The sequence below is a fragment of the Pristis pectinata genome, chromosome 3 (assembly GCF_009764475.1).
Source record: "Pristis pectinata isolate sPriPec2 chromosome 3, sPriPec2.1.pri, whole genome shotgun sequence".
Taxonomy (NCBI): Eukaryota; Metazoa; Chordata; class Chondrichthyes; order Rhinopristiformes; family Pristidae; genus Pristis; species Pristis pectinata.
This window is the reverse complement of record NC_067407.1, coordinates 77,040,386-77,056,036: the sequence shown is the minus strand read 5'-3', so window position 1 is coordinate 77,056,036 and position 15,651 is coordinate 77,040,386. Positions and strand designations below refer to the sequence as shown.

At 39.1% G+C, this 15,651-nt stretch overlaps 1 protein-coding gene across 7 annotated transcripts in view; it reads right to left on the bottom strand.

Moving 5' to 3' along the window:
• dhx57 (DEAH (Asp-Glu-Ala-Asp/His) box polypeptide 57) overlaps nucleotides 1–15,651 on the bottom strand; it is a 95,500-nt gene that overhangs the window by 46,523 nt on the left and 33,326 nt on the right. For 2 of the 7 annotated variants that reach the window (XM_052011728.1, XM_052011727.1), the window contains exons 2-8: nucleotides 13,335–13,446; nucleotides 12,770–13,104; nucleotides 11,367–11,519; nucleotides 9,066–9,266; nucleotides 7,223–8,025; nucleotides 5,193–5,383; nucleotides 60–181 (exon numbers count right to left, since the gene is read on the bottom strand). In XM_052011728.1, coding sequence (XP_051867688.1) covers nucleotides 60–181; nucleotides 5,193–5,383; nucleotides 7,223–8,025; nucleotides 9,066–9,266; nucleotides 11,367–11,519; nucleotides 12,770–13,092 — 1,793 coding nt within the window. In that variant the 5' untranslated portion in view covers nucleotides 13,093–13,104; nucleotides 13,335–13,446. Of the gene's footprint in view, nucleotides 1–59; nucleotides 182–5,192; nucleotides 5,384–7,222; nucleotides 8,026–9,065; nucleotides 9,267–11,366; nucleotides 11,520–12,769; nucleotides 13,105–13,334; nucleotides 13,447–13,727; nucleotides 13,835–15,506; nucleotides 15,551–15,591; nucleotides 15,648–15,651 lie in introns of those variants that run through there. The other 5 variants (XM_052011731.1, XM_052011724.1, XM_052011729.1 and 2 more) reach the window with 5 other exon arrangements.

Genomic DNA, 15,651 nt, shown 5'->3' with positions numbered 1-15,651 from the left:
AAGGTGTTAATTTGACAACATTAGAATTTGAAGTCAGATCCAACATCCGCTGAACTTACCCTGTCATGCCACTCACCACCAGCACCTGGGCCTTACTCAGCATATCCAAGATATTGTCTCTTGCATCAAAGGCTGGGAGTTTCTTTCTCTCTTGCAACATCAACTGGTAACGTTTGGAAGACTGTAAAAATGAGGATGTGAATATGCCTCAGACTATAAATCTTAAAGATGATACGTGAAAACACAGATGTTCTAACACAGAAGCAGACCATTCACCCAACCACGTCAATACTTTTGACTAGATTTATCTGTCCTGTTCTCATATCCTTTCCTTTCAATTCAATTCCTTCATTCAACTGATCACTCAGGTCCTGAGTCTTGACATAGTTTCTGCCTCAATACTAAACCTGGAGGTGAACTCTAGTCTTATAATTCCGTATGGATATTTCAGCAGCCTTCCCTCCAAACCCCTTTTATTAAGCCCATGTACCTGATTACTACACTTGTGGAAACTATCTGCTTCTCATCTTTTCATAATTTTAAACATAATTCTCTGTCCACTTCTAGTTAATTCTGGAGTTCCCCAAGGATCTATCCTCAGCCCCCTCCCAATTTTATTCTTGGTCCTTTGCAACCTCATCCAAAAGCACAACACAAGGTTACATATGTACATTAACAATACACACTTCTAACTCACTACCAACTCTTAGAAGATCATTGCCTCTGATACCGCTTAATGTCCATGTGATATCAATATGGAATAACAAGTTGCTTCCTCAGACTGAATATTGGAAAAACCAAGCCCAATGTCTTTAACACCTAGAGCATTTTCTATTCAACAAATGCCAAATCCAACCCTCCCTAACCGATATCCCACCTGACTTTTCTGACCTTCCAAATAGCATATCCTCACCATCACTATCTACTTCCATCTTCATTATCTCCTCCAATTTCACCACAGGTTCAGCTCATAATGTAACTTATAGATTCTTACAGCACAGAAGCAGGAATTCACCTGTCATACCCCCAAGATCCTTTAAAAGACTTATCCAATTTGGTTTCAAAAACATAACCCTGAAAATTAGTCTTCTTCAGGTACTTGCCAATTTACCTTCTAGAAGTTCTGATGAAATTTAAGATAAGATTTCTTTATTAGTCACATGTACATCGAAACACACAAGTGAAATGCATCTGTTGTGTAGAGTGTTCTGTCGCCAACATAGCATGCCCACAACTTCCTAACCTGTACATCTGTGGAATGTGGGAGTAAACCAGAGCACCTGGAGGAAACCCACGCAGACACAGGGACAACGTACAAACTCACTTAATGACAGTGACCGGAATTGAACCCAGGTCATTGGCACTGTAATAGCATTATGCTAACTGCTACACTACCACACCTGCCCAATTGAGCACAATGTCATTGAGTACAAGAGTTGGGACATGTTACAAGATGTTGATGAGACCATATTTGGAGTATTGTATGCAGTTATGGTTGCTTAGCTATAGGAAGGATGTCATTAAGCTAGAAAGGGTGCAGAAAAGATTCACAAGGATGTTATGGGGACTGGAGAAACTGGATAGGCAGGGGCTTTGTTCCCTGGAGAGTCAGAGGCTGAGGAGTGACCTCAAATGTACATAAAATCATGAGAGGCATAGATAAGGAGAATGGTCAGTCTTCCTCCGAGGTTGGGGAGTCTAAAACCAGAGGGCATAGATTTAAGGTGAGAGGGGAAAGATTCAAAGGTGATCCAAGGGTCACAATTTTTCCACACTGAGAGTGGTGGGTAGGTGGAACGAGCTGCCATACAAAGTGGTAGAGGCAGGTTTAATAGACATTTAGAGAGATACAAGGATAGGAAAGGATTAGAAGGACATGGGCCAAATGCAGGTAAACAGGACTAGCTCAGGTAAACAATTTGGTCAGCATGGAGGAGTTAGACCAAAGGGCCTGTTTCTGCACTGTATAACTCTATAAATCTTATGCCACCTCCATTACATGTAGTGTGTTCCAGATCTTGGATATTATTGCAGGATTTGCATTTGCCTCAATTTGCTGTTTGCAATACAAATTCATGAAGCATTTATGTTCCATACAATAGGAATGATAGAGTTTTAACCTAATCAAATAGGTAGAGGTAGGTGGATTCAGGAAAGTGCAATTAGCTTTAGAGCAGTAAGAGAAGTGTCAAGTCTGTAGAACAGATTAGAGCAATTTTAATAAAGAACAGTCAAGAAAGAACAGAACAAGAGACTAGCAAAAATGGAAATATCAGAGAAAAGAAATAAAGGTTTAAGGACATTAAATCCAAAAGGTATAAAATTCACTCAATATCAAATGATTGGACATAGAAATAATGGGTTTAATCTAATCTCATTACTGCACTGTATTTGTAGAATGGTCAAAGCTGGTACAAAATTTTCCAGGAATGTTTTTTTACTTCTAGAAGAGGTAGCGAAAATAAAGTCTAGCAGTGGGAGAGTGGTGGGTGGGTGGGGAGAATAGCGTGGGAATGTGGAATTAGCACTGATATTAAAGAATGGAAGAAAGACAAAAGATCTCAGGAAATTAAGAATCGGTTTGAGTGAAACTGAGAAGTCACATGGGGTGGAAAATATTGGTGAGATTAGTTTATGGACTGAAGTATCAGACATAGCACAAGTCAAAAAAAGAGCTGTGTATAAATTAAGCAAAACAGTGAACAAGCAATGAATTTAATCTTCATATTAACTGGCCAATCCAAATTTACAATAAAGGCAGGGAGGACAAATTCATGGAAATGCATTTAAGATTTTTTTTAATGAGTGAATTGAAGAGCCAACAAGGGAAAGGAGGATTTTAGATCAAGTATTGTGCAATGAAATAGAGTTGATAACAAACGTGTGGCAAAGGCATAGCAATCTTCATCTGATAACATTTTAACTAAATTACTCTCAAACTGCAGATAATCTAAAATCAGGGCCTTGGATCAAACAAGGCACTAGATTAATATATATGATGCAGATAACCAATAGCAAACTCTAAAGAAATAATTCATAATTCTTAACAAATTTACAGTCCCTTAAAGAACAAAAACTTGTAGGGATAAGTAATCCAAGGGTGGCCAACAAAAGAAATTAAATATAGCATTAAATTAAAACAAAAACATTTTTGATTAAAATAAGGACAGCAAATCTGAGAATGAATGATTTTAAAATGCATTGCAGGAAGACCATGAATTTGATTGAAAGAAAATATACTGTAGGAGAAGTCTGGAAAATGTTAAGTGTTCCTAGAGGTTGTAACTAGCAGGATAGACAAGGAGGAAAGCCAACAGATGTACAGTATCTAGATATTAAATGATGTTTTCTTGAAGGTACCATACAAGAATTGGATCTGAAAGTTCACACATCTGCCTCAACTCAATGAGAAAGAAAACATTCCTGTATCTGGTTTCCAAGAAGGAAATATAAACTCCATATTATATGCTTTAGATTAGCCAGAGAGAACTACAAAGATGTACCTAATGAGAGTTTCTTAAATGGAAGAGGGATAACTTCAATAGGTAAAAAGAGGGCCTGACTAGGGTAAAATGGACCCAAAAATTGAGAAGTGAAACTTAAACAAAGATATAGGTGATCTTTAAAGAGATGCCTCAGGTACAGGGCTGGTACATTCCCACTTGGGTGGTACAGTGGTGCAACCAGTAGAATTGCTGCCTCAAAGCTCCAATGATCCAGGTTCAATCCTGACCTCCAGTGCTGTTTGTATGGAGTTTGCACGTTCTCCCTGCAATTGTATGGGATTCCCCCGGTGTTCCGGTTTCCTTCCACATCCCAAAGGCATGCAGGTTGGTAGGTTAGTTGCCCTCTGTAAATAGCCCCTAGTTTGTAGCTGAGTGGTAAATTCTATGGGGAATTGAAGAGAATATGGAGGAGAATAGCATGGGATTCATTGCAGGATTAGCATAAATGGATGTTGGATGGAATCAGTGGGCTGAAGGGTCTGTTTCCGTGCTGTATGATTCTGGCACAATGACAAGGGGTTAATAATAAAACAAAAAGAAAGCAGAACTTGTCTATTTAAATCAGCATGGATGGAGGATTGGTTAATAAAGAGAGATTTGGAAAAAAACTGTCACTGTCTGGCTACATCAAGTGGAGTATTGCAAGAAACATTGCTTGGGCTTCAGTGACTTACAATAAATAGCAATGATTTAGATAAAATATTCAAATTTATGTATAATAGAAAAGGTATATGGAAAAGTAAGCTGCAATGAAGATCAAAGCATCCACAAAAGGATACTAATAGGTAAAATGAGTGTCCAAGAAAGTGGCAGATGAAATATATTGTGAGGTAGAAAAAACATATACATGTTTAAGAGCAGAAAACATTGATATTCAGGGAGCCCTGGGTGACCTTGTCCAACAATCAGAAAACAATCATATGCAGGTACAGAAAGGAATTAGAACAGCAAATGGTATATTAGCCTTCAATATGAAAGGGATTAAAAGTACAAGGGTAAAGAAATCTTACTGCAATTGTGCAGGACATTGCAGAGACCGTACCTGGACCATTGTGCAGAGTTTTGGTCTCCCTGATTAAGGAAGAGTGTACTTGCCTTGAAGGAGAGCGACAAAAGTTCTTCACATCGACGCAAATTTAGAGGAGGGGGAGCATTAATCAATGAAGAGGGAGCAAATAGACGAAGCCTAAATTCACAAGGGTTTAGAATAGAGGTAGCATTAAAAAAAAAGTTTTTTGATTTAGGATAGAAGGTGAAAGGAAGATTTCACTGCTGTGGTACCTAGTAGTAAACTTCAGTCTTTGAATCAGGAGGCAAGCCATTTAGGAGGGGATGAGGGAAAATTTCAATCTGAGAGCGCTACTATTGCTCAGATGTTGAATATACTGAAGACAGATGAACAGATTTTAGATAATGAAAGCATATGGGAATAGAATGGGAATGTAGAGCTGAGATAGATCAGCCATCTAAAAGGAAAGAGTAAACACAAACGCCTGAATAGCCACTCCTATTCCTTATATTCTTGAAGAACAGACTTCTGATAAACAGAAGGTGCTCTTTGCAACCAAAATTACCAAACAAATGCTTAGCGCTTAAAATGGTGGGGAAAAAAACAAAGCATGTCATTATTAACCATCACATATTAAACACCCCCTTTAGAATAAGATGGAACACATCTGAAGTTACCTGTTTGGCTTTAAATTGTTTACAAAGTCTTTGGTTTTCCCTGTATGTATTTTCCATGCTCCGGTTATACTTTTTCAACTGCCTCTTCTTCAGATGTACGTAACTCTCTGTTTCCACAACCACAGCCTCAGTTTCCGCCTCCTCCAATTTGTCATCTTCTTCCTCCTTCCTGGAATCGTACTTCTCTGCAACTGCAAAACATTAGCTTAATTGGAAAGACAACAGCTACTAAATGCCAATAGGCATAACAAGAATAAGAATTAGCTCTGGCTGCATGACAGCACTCTTACCTCCCAGTTAGGTGGCTAAAGTCGAATCCCACTGCAGGGATTTGAGCAACATGCCCAGTTTGATACCCAGGGAGACTGAATGGAGGTGCTATGTTTTGGAACCTACCTTCTTAAATTGAGGCTCTATATGTGTTTTTAGACGAACATAAGAGATCCTATGGGAGTATTCCTCAATTTTGCCTCCTTCAATATCAAAGAAAATGGATACAGTCATAGACTTGTATACCACAAAACAGACCCCTAGGCCCACAGAGTCTACATCAGCCATCAACACTAATATCTTTAATATCATTTACACTAATATCTTTGTTATTCTCCACACATTTCCATCAGCTCTCTGATTCAACTACTCATCCACACATGAGGGGAAATTTACAACAGTTAATTAACCCACCAACCTGCTTATCTTTGGGATGCGGGAGAAGACCGAAACTGCCAGGGAAAACCCACACAGTTACAGGGAGAACGTGTAAACTTAACAGACAGAATCCAAGGTCAGGACTGAACCTGTGCAGCTAGATGTGAGGCAGCAACTCAGCGAGCTGTGCCACCCTAAATAAACTGGTTTTGGAGACACGAGAGACTGCAGATGCTGAAATCTGGAGCAACAAAATTTGCTGAAGGAACTCAGTGGGTCGAGCAGCATCTGTGTGGGGGAGGAATTGTCACTGTTTCTGGCCAAAACCCTGATCTATTTCATTTAAGGGGTAGCTAGTTGAAATTTCAGAAGAGTTAAATTTAAATTTTTAAATAAATTTTAAATTTTCAAATTTTTAAATTTTTGAAATGTTTGTTTTGTGTGGAGCTAAGAAAAGTACAAGCTGCATTTTAAGGAATAGCCTGGCTGAATTTTGGGGGAGTTAACCTGTGGAATCTGTTTGTTTTTAATGAGGTGTCATAACCAAAAGATTTTTTTGAGGTGGAGAATTCCAGGAAATGAGTTTGATATGGAACCATGACAGCTAACTGCAGGAGTTTGTGGGGCCATTGAGTAGGCCAGTTTACATTTCACTTAGGCGTCAGTGATGAAAAGAATGCACTCATCCACTGTCTTTTTATAAAGGCCCTTCCGGCCCTTCCGGCCTAATGAGTCCGCGCCGCCCATCTTAAACCCAAATTAACCTACCCGTACATCTTTGCAATGTGGGAGGAAACTGGAGCACCCAGAGGAAACCCACGCAGACACGGGAGAATGTACAAACTCCTTACAGACAGTGACGGGAATCGAACCCCGATCGCTGGCACTGTAATAGCGTCGCGCTAACTGTTATGCTACCGTAACTTGTGGAATAACCTGGTTCTAGATGAAACCATTTTTAAAGTAGTATGCAAACTGGTTGCTGCGTTTCCTACCTTACAATATTGACTACTCTTAAAAAAAATACCTCATTGGGTGTGAAGTGAATGGGGACATTCTTATAAAAAGACAGTGGATGAGTGCATTCTTTTCATCACTGACGCCTAAGTGAAATGTAAACTGGCCTACTCAATGGCCCCACAAACTCCTGCAGTTAGCTGTCATGGTTCCATATCAAACTCATTTCCTGGAATTCTCCACCTCAAAAAAATCTTTTGGTTATGACACCTCATTAAAAACAAACAGATTCCACAGGTTAACTCCCCCAAAATTCAGCCAGGCTATTCCTTAAAATGCAGCTTGTACTTTTCTTAGCTCCACACTAAACAAACATTTCAAAAATTATCACAGTAAATCTCAAGAATTGTCCATTTACAGAATACCTGTTATTTGCTGATCAAGCAGATGGTTGCCAGGCATTTTATGATCTTGTTCACCGTTAGCCTGTTTGGTCAAAACAGAAAGTGTAACAGGAGGCATGCTGTATTTATGGGAGGTTTCAAGGAGCAGTTTGCTCATTTTTGCTTCATCTTCCAGGCACATGATCAAAGTGTGGACTACTGGTTCAGATGTTTCTGTTGCTAACAAGGCTTCTCCATAGAGATATTCAGCTATATGCAAACGGCAAGCTTGTGGAAGATTGTCATTGGTAGTAGAAAAGGCTAACAGTGGAGCCTGGTATGGATATTTATTGCAAGATGGAAAACGGATTTCAAGCATGTACAGGATTGCACTGATGTCACAACGCAAATGACTGTCGTCTTTCCTTTCTTCGTTCCCAGGAAGCTCATGCCTGAACTTACACCTTGATCCAAAGCAGCATCTACCCTTGAGGTAATGTTGACAAATGCCTTTCATTGCCTTCAATTCAGACTCTTCAGTCTCACACCTTTTTGATTTATCAAGTTTCTGCGTCAGAAACTTGAGTGGCAATTCAATTGTCCAAACTTGGTTCTGAATCTTTTCAGAGAATTTGCCTTCGTATATGGAACTGAGAACAAGTGCTTCTTCTTGCCTCCGCTCTGCACACTCCTCTAGGCTGATGTTACCATATTTGGGAGGGGCCTTGATGCCATCTCCAAATTTTTCCTTGAAGCACTGGAGCAACAGATATTCCAAGGATAATCCTGCATCCCCATCAAACATTTTGAGTGCTGACAGGCAATGTTCTGCATGGAAACCATACCTAAGGCAGAAATAAGTTATGTTATTTTTGCATAACTGAACGACTCACCGACTGAATTCATTGCAATATGTAAAGAATCTCTCGATGGTGCAATACAAGATTAACAATGGATATATGGAACAATTGTCCTTCTGAAACAGAATTTTCTTTTAGTACTAAATATGGTTAAGTTGTGAAGGTAGACAACCAATCAAATAAACAAAACTAGTCACAACTTTGACAAACTTGCAGTAGATCCAAAATTTGTAGTATTTAATTGAATAATGCTTTTTTGAGATATAAAGTGATTGACAAACAATAGGATAAAGGCAGCCGGAAAAATGCAGGATAAACTTTGCACGTGGGCTTGCACTCCCTTTGAGCAGATGTGGTAAACATCAGTGTAAGCCACCACTTCTACACAAAAGGCAAAACTCCTTATTGTACTCTACAATTAGAAGTAAACAGGATACGTCCTAAATGAATGAAGTGTACCACATTTTGGGATTTTGGCCAAACTTGGGGCAAGACATTGCCTTTGAGCTGGCCTCAGTCCCAAAACATTGTGTGGTGCAATAATCAATCTATTTTGACACCTCTACCAGGAAGGGAATAACTATAAGATATGCAAGCAAAACAGGATAAGTAACCAAGAATTAGACAGCGGTACACATTTTCATTTTGTTCTCTTAGTTAGGGAGTCAATTTATACTTTGGAGTTAAGTAAATGATTTTCTATGGGCATGTATATGGCTGAAACAGTGTAGAGGCAGGCACTGTTCTTTTACTTAGAACTTGAAGTGCAGAAACAGATTATTTGCACCATCATGTCTATTCCTGTGTTCATGTTCCACACAAGCCTCTGTCTACTTTTCATTTCACATCATTCTTTCACTCCTTTCTCCCTTGAACTTGCTTAGCTTCCCTCAAATACATTTGTGCCACTTGCTCAACCACTAAACAGCAACCAAGTTCCACATTCTCATTGTCAATCTACAGCTTTAAAATGCCACTATCCAAAACCTCGAACAAGGGCTCATAAAAGACCTATTCCAATGAACCTAGTTAGCTTCCAAACTGCAAATGGAGAGAACTCAGGCTGCTTCAACTCGGTCTGTTGATCAACAGGAAGATACACTGGCAAAGTGTTTTCAGCTACTGCCAAACCCTCTTCCTTTGTGGACCAGTATTGATCGTCATATCTGTAATCCAGGTCATCTAATTCTTCCTTCAGGTCACATTCCTCTTCAGACTCCTCGTTTCTGCAAAGTTAAGAGGAAGGAGAAAAACAAAATAGGAAACTGAACAGGACATCAAATACCACTACGAGAAATTTGGATTTGTCAGTGGCCAATTTTTGTACAGAATCACATCAAAGTTAAAACACTGAAAAAGGTCAATCAGCCCAAATTGTCTATGCTAGTATCTATGCTAAACATGAGCATCTTTCTTCTCTACTTCACCCAACCCACCCATTATACACTTCTGGAGAAAAAACTGTCCTGATGCAGGTCTCAACCTAAAATGCCAACTATCCCTTTGATTCCACAGATACTGCTTGTCCCGCTGAGTTGCCCCCGCAGTTTTTTTTTGCTCCAGATTCCTGCATCTACAACCTCTCCTGTCTCAATAATAAAGGACAGCTTGGCTTGTATGGTATTAAAATCAATTAAAAAACTGAATAATCTGAGTATGTCATCAAAAGCACTTCAGAATCCCTTTTCCAAAACACTTGTTTAATATTAAATTTACTTGTAGCTAAAAATATCAGATCCTAAATAAGACTTATTGAAACTGAAAACTTCAAATTCACCGTATTTGTAGAGAAATAAATAACAATAATACATTGGAAGAAATACATTGGCTGCTCCCAAAATGTACTATGGGGACACGATGGTAAATAGGGAAAGGAATCATTTTCACAATAGCTTAAACATTTCAGAGACTTCTGGATTATATATTGAAATAATAGATCTAAATGTTAAACATGTTTTAGATACAAGAAGACAGGTACTGCCCTTTTGAAGTAAATTTTAAAAAGGCAAGGAATTTACAAAACACAGACAGAGCAAATCACACATGCATGAGTCCTAGATAAAGTGCAATCATGTTCTCCTGCTTATCTCAACTTGATTGACTACAGGCAGATTTTTGTTTAGATGCTGTTGGAACAGGATAATTATATAGACTTTTCTAAATCATTTAAATTTAGTCCAGCTTCTGAAAGTGACACAGAGCAGTGACTGAAGGGGAGGTTCATTTGCCATTTGTCACCCATGGAGAATGTATCAGGAGCAGATTGGCTACCTGTGACACAATGCCTGATTGTCTTTTATCGAAAGGGTCAATGAAAATTTATCCAAAAAAAAGCTTAATCTTGAATGCACCGCGCAAGATGCACGTTCTGGGGAAAAAAAAGCATTGGGCTTCTTTTATTTCAATTACGCAAAACTCCATTACTCCAGCACGCTCAGGACACGTGATACTAATCCAGCAGATTTTCCAGATTACAGGATGTTATCCCTATCAATACTCCAAAACACTTAATTTTCTTTTGATGTCACACAGTAGAACAATAAAACTTTCCAGTGAACCTGGTGAGCATAAAAGGAACATGGGAACCAGGATCCCAGTAAATCAAAAGGGAATGTGGGATCTGGGACCATTGTGAGTTGAAAGAGAGAGTGACAGACATTACATGGTGAACCAGATAGAACAGAACATAGAACATTGTAGCACAGGAACAGGCCCTTCGGCCCACAATGTTGTGCCGAACCATCCAGATTTTAAAAATAGTCAGATAGTGGATTAATGGAGTATTACTGTACACAGTGTGTAACTTGCCATACATCTTTCCTTTGGCGTATAATTTTAATTGTAAACTAATTTTGTTCACAAGTTTTAGCCTCACAAATTCATCTGATGTGCTTTTTTTCCTGCATCACAATGTAGGTGGGGAAATATATTGAGCAACCTACATTCTGCTACACGAATCAATTTGACTATTCAATGAAACTTCCATTCTGCTGATGCTGTTGCACCAGAGCCTAGGGATAACTAGTTCTGAATTACATTTAATATTTTTTTGGAATAACTTAGACCTCTTCCAGCTGAGGCCTCTGAATACTGTTGAATGGAAGCTTTCCATTTAAGACTGAGATGAGATAAACCAAACTTTACACAGGGTGACTTCCTTCCATTATCTGAGCTGGAAATAAATCACAATAACTGTGTTCAAGTAAGCCAGAATCTAAACCACAACCTCAGCCCACACCATGAGAATATGACAAGAAAGCTAAAATGAATTAAGTTTAATATTCATTCAACAAAAGAAAAGGAAAAAAAATACATGGTGAGCTTACTCATCAGCAGCTTCCTTTTCTTGAATTTGCAGCTCTTGGAGAAGCTGCTTAACTTCTTTCTGGTTTTCAACAGTCATGTTTATTGTCTGCAAAGGTACGCGGGGTTCAGATTTGGCTTTGAACATGCCTCCCCTTTGGCTATACTGGTTTGACCTACAGGAAAAATAATTACCAAAATGTCACAAGAATCACTGAAATGCAGCACATACAACTTCACTGTTGGAGGCGTCCATTCAAAATCTATGCAGGAGTGGAACTTTTTTCTAAAAAAAATGGTAAATATGCAAATTTAAAGGAACGTTTAATGTTAAGAATAATGGTCACACTGCTTGAGAATGGTAAAAGTCCCCATTTGCATTGAGTGACATGACATCAATTCCATGAGCTAAAGTTGAAGATACAGTATCAGTTTACTATATATACTGTAACTGTGCCCAAAAATGGCAGGGAGGAGGGGGAATTGGTGTGGTAAAGAAACTGCTCATCAACACTAGCACAGAAAAAGGCAAAATGAATGCCCATTTTATTACAGCTGAAGTTTCTTTTTCTCAAAGGAAGTGGAATGAAAATCAATGGCAGTGTAAAATTTCACCAGGAGTCCATTGCACGTGAGAGGTGAAGACCATTTTCAAACAGGCTGTCTGTTCAGTCAATGGACAGCAAAGCATTACCAAATCAAGACTACATCTGATGCACCCTACAAAGCAGTAGAAATGCTTTCTGTCTATTTTGAATAAAGTAACAGTTCTTTTCCCTCTAGCTCCAGTCATACAAACAAAAACAATTTCACTAAAAGCAATACTGTAGTAATTATATTTCTAAAAATTACTTTAGAATCTTTATTTTTCATTTAAGGAAGTTTTCTCTCTAAAGCACCATTTCACAACAACTGACCAGCCAGATGAATTGCTCACAGACATTTTGAAATACACTTTAACAGCTACTAGAAACTGTCCAAGCATCAACTGGGTTAAATTATTTGGGATTTCCACTTTCATTGTCCAACTTCTGTGATGTTTTTCCTCGGCCGGATAAAAGGGATTAATAAAGCAGGGAGTCACAATTCAACCATAGTCACCAGACCTTTCAAATGATAAAAGCCCAGCCTGCACATAAAGCTACATTGGTCTGTTCCCTACAAGAGGAGGGAATTCTGATTGTGTTCAGTTTTGGAGGGCTATTAAAGTTGCAGTCGAAACAGGATCCAGATGCTCTGGAGATGTAGATAAATGTTAGGAGTGGAAACATTTCAGACAGCTTATAAATTCTCCCACTGATTTATACTTCTGCCCAATGGCTGTGTAAAGATATGACAGTGGACCATTTTATGTCAGAGCTGCCACTCTCACAAATAGATGACATCAGTTCAACTGAAGTGAATCAAAAGCAAGTTCTGTGCTTACCTTTGTGATCTGACCAGATTACCAAATAAATTGAATTCTCCACGCTCCTTCACCTCTTCTTCAGGGCATTTTCGATTTGGGGCACTAGCCCTGCTTCCTGTTCTGGCTCTGGCTCTGCCTCCGCCTCCAGCTCTCCCCCTACCTCTCGCTCCAGCTCTACCCCTACCGTGAGGCTTGGTCGGGCGAGCTGGCCTTTGGCTGAAACTGAAATCTTCCCCATCATCCCAGGCTTTGCCTGAGCCTTTTCTACTTCCTCCTCCTGAACCACCACGGGGCTTATTGAATCTTCCTCCTCCTCTGTTTGGCCTCCTTCCAGAGTTCATTTTCTGTTATCACTGTTCAAAATATGAACCATTTGTTACATATCTAGCAATACTGAACATTTGTAATTCATTACAGGCAAGTTCTGCTCAGTATCCAGATCAATATTTGTCCCTCAAAATGACAGGGTATACTCTGCACAACTACACTTTTGTGCTTCTTTCATTAAAGCTGAGACCACATTTCAAAAATCTCCACCAGTCCACACTTTAATACTGAACGTAGCAATTAAAAAAAAACTCACAATTGATCTGTAAACTTTTCAAGATGGATCATATGTGGATTATTTCATTTTTCTCTGTTCTGTGATGGCTCAAGGTGCAGAGTGGTTTATTTTGTTTGATATGCTTTTTAGTCTGTAGGGGAAAATCAAAGACAAAGGACAATCAGTAACAACCAAGAATATAATTGGTAACATTTACTGCATTGAAAATACAAGCCTGATATTTTGGCAAATAGTTACAGATTTAGTCTTCAGATAAAAGAACACACTTTTAGTATATAAAATTGATAGTATTTTGCAAAAAAAAAAACTGGTGTGTGAAATGAATATTCTTTAATCCAAATTAATTTAAATAATCTATGTTTAGCAGCACACTTGCATCTTGTGAGTTATATTAATGAATACAAATTTTACATGAGAAGACAGGAATTTGATAGATGATTAAAGACCATGATCCATCTTGCTCACAATCTACTATCCTTGGAGATGACTGTTAATGGAGTAACGGCAGTCAATCCGAGCCTTAGACAAGATGAGAAACACTGAATGTTGGGGAGCTATACAGAAAGGCTTGCATATCTTTCCAGCGACTTTCACTTCCCTTTCAGGATGCTCCAAAGCTCCTTTGTGTCAGAGTACTTTCAATAGTTAATGTAGGAAATGCAACAGCTAATTGGCAAAAAACGGACTCCTTAAAAATGGCAATGTGATATCACCCTAATACAGTAAAAATCTGATCACACACTATCCAATTTTATTTTTAAAAAATTTGATGGTTTAGCAACTGGCTCATTGGGGCCCTGTTTCCAGCATTTCCTTGAAAAATCAGCAGGGCCCCATTTCTCACACTCCCTTGAAACTCAACAGGTTCAGTGGAAAATTTACTATAATATTGTGTAACATATTAAAAGTGAATTAAAATGTATGTTGGGATATTAATAGTTTGGAAAACCACCATAGTTGTGAGGATTCTGGATTATTATAGTTTTATTGTAGTAATGCTGATTGAGAGATAAACATTGGGAACAACTCCCCTGCTCTTCTTCAAAACACGATCTTTTAGATCTACCCAAGATTACAGAAAGGATCTCAGCTGAATGCATCATCTAAAGATGGCAGCTCCAACAGTGCAGCAGGCTCTCAATACTGTACTAGACTGAAACTTCAACTATCAACCTCTCACTCAAATCCAAGTGTTATTAACTGAGCCACAGCCAATACTGCACTAACAAAACACAACTTTGTAAACAATTGATCCAAAGTCACTTGTTTTGCCCGAGCTTGCTACACCGTCCCTGTCAGGTTTAAGATTACTCATATTTTTCAAGAATTTCCTTTAAATGAATCAGTGCTGTTTCCAACATCTCTCAACTTTTTTGATCGACCACTTAATAATAAGAGATCTGTGCCCTCCCTCCTTCCCAGTTAGCCAAATCCTCTGATTGCACTATTCTGGCCAAAGCAAATTAATTTGATATTTATTGCATTATCAAGTCCCTTGCAAATCATAAAATATCATCAACAGAAAGATAACTGGCATTAGGTTATCAGAAACAACATGATTTTCTTATTTTTAATTTATGATTTCCAATATTTGCATTTTACTTTTCCAATACACAAGGCACATTTGACAGAAAGCAAGACAGACCTAATTTTAAATCAAACGGAATGTGTTTATAGCTAGCAGCCAACACCAAGACAAACAATTATTAAACTAATGGAGCTCACACCCATCACTCTCACCACCATGACAGCACTCCTGCCTCAATCAATGGCTTTGACTTATGGAAAGTCCCACCTCACAGACTTTAGCACAAAATGTAAGACCACACTCAGTACAGATTGCTACACGGCGTGGAGGTGGTGCCTTCACATGAACCGTTAAACCACCGTCTCCTCTGCCATCTCAAGTGGCCCTGAAAATCCCTCAATTCTAATTCAAAGAGAAGGCGTGGGGATGCTGTCCCAGACACTCTGGCCCACATTCATCCCTCAACCCAATCACCGAAGCTGACGTGGTCGCCACCCCACTCCTGTTTACAGGAGCTTGCTGTGCATAAATTGACTGCTCTCATCCCCACACCGCAGCCGCAACCACAGTTTGCTCCAAAACTCCTCCTCCCGGCGTTCTCAAACTCTTCAGCGAGGCCTGAGGAAACACAAAGCTTCTGTAGGGAAGAGGAAATCACCAACCTAACCCACGACGACACCACACAAACAACAACAACCTAACCCACGACGACACCACACAAACAACAACAACCCGGACAACACCCACCACTGCCCCGCACCGACTCCTTCTAACCCGGCACCGGCAACGCACGCCGATGCCCCCGGA